The sequence below is a fragment of the Montipora capricornis genome, chromosome 2, assembly GCF_036669925.1.
Source record: "Montipora capricornis isolate CH-2021 chromosome 2, ASM3666992v2, whole genome shotgun sequence".
Lineage (NCBI taxonomy): Eukaryota > Metazoa > Cnidaria > Anthozoa > Scleractinia > Acroporidae > Montipora > Montipora capricornis.
Window position 1 is genome coordinate 52953450 of NC_090884.1, and position 1325 is coordinate 52954774.

The 1325-nt window shown below is 43.3% G+C and overlaps 1 protein-coding gene across 1 annotated transcript in view; it reads left to right on the top strand.

The window, feature by feature from the left end:
- The first annotated feature begins 591 nt into the window (after nucleotides 1-591).
- LOC138027488 (peroxiredoxin-6-like) overlaps nucleotides 592-1325 on the top strand; it is a 22665-nt gene continuing 21931 nt past the window's right edge. Inside the window, exon 1 of the mRNA XM_068875047.1 lies at nucleotides 592-778. Within this exon, the coding sequence (XP_068731148.1) occupies nucleotides 693-778 (86 nt within the window). The 5' untranslated portion in view covers nucleotides 592-692. The remainder of the gene's footprint in view (nucleotides 779-1325) is intronic.

The window sequence follows — 1325 nt, forward strand, 5'->3', positions numbered from 1 at the left end:
AAAACGTTTGTTTAGACCTAATTAGACCTAAGGTTAGCTTTTATGGATGTTTAGGATTGTGACCTGTAAAAAATACTAGCACTGACATGTTCTATGGGTAGGGAATGGGGAACACACAGCACTAGCACCCAGTGTTCGGGGGGACAGATAACACGGGGGAACACAAAACGATGTGACAACGGTTCCGAAATACGAGCAGTCCCTGTGGGAGTCTATTTTGGTAACCGTTCACAGCTACTAATTGTTTCAAATTTCTGAGAATGCGCAGACGAGCCGGAAATCCGTGATTCGCGGACTTCCTGGTTGTGACCTGTGTTTTGTACCTGCTGGGTTTGAAGAGTGCCGTGCAAGGTTGTGGACGGCGGTTGAATCAAAGTGAGTTTCGACGCAGAGGTCTCTTCTCCCGTACTCGTCAGCCCAGCGAACGCAAAAAGAAAAGAGACCTCCGCTAGGAGGGAAAAAAATTGTTCTGTTTGCGGCATCCAGCACTGCCAAATGTTGCGTGACTAAACAAGTCGCGGAGCTATTCTGTTAGCCAATAAAACGAGTTTTCGTGACGTGACGTAAGAGTGCCACGCCTCTTCTTTAGCCAATCACAATGTTACGAATCTCTATAAAGTGCATCAAGAAAACCCCGCTTAGCGTTCTCTGCCACCCACCAGAGTTCAGCGAGCTAGCGAGGTTGTGTCAAGATGGTGAATCTTGGAGACAAATTTCCTGACTTTGAAGCCGAAACTAGTAATGGTAAAATCAAATTCCACGATGCAATTGATAAAAGGTGAGTTTCATGTGCTGTTCTCATGCCATAAATTTGAAAGTTTGTACGTGATTGAAAGATATAGTACAAAGCAATAGAGGCTGGAGTTTGGTGCACGAAAGTCTTACTTCACACTGAAACGGCAGCGAAAAACTTCGTATTTGTATAGCAAAGGCTAATTTATATCTAGTAACTTCAGTACCTTGCGAGTAGAGGCTCTTTACAGACACACGGTATAGAAACAGGCACGCGTTGCGTACGGTTGGCAATGCGGTAGCTAATGTCAGTGCTTTATTCCATAACTGTCAACTGAGCTGCTTTTGTTTTCCAGGTGATTTAAGTTGTCTTTGCGTAATATGTAGCTCTAATAGTACACAATATTGTTTTGGTACCGCATATCATTATAGTGCCATGGTGGATGTCTCAGGTAAATTGCCCCCTGAGAGTGAGAAGACATATAGTTACTGGTAAAATACTAAACCCAGAAAGATTGAAGAAAATAGAAGGGAATCGAGAAATATTGGCTTTAGGCAGACATGAAGTTTGCTTCAACTTCTTTTTCACAGCA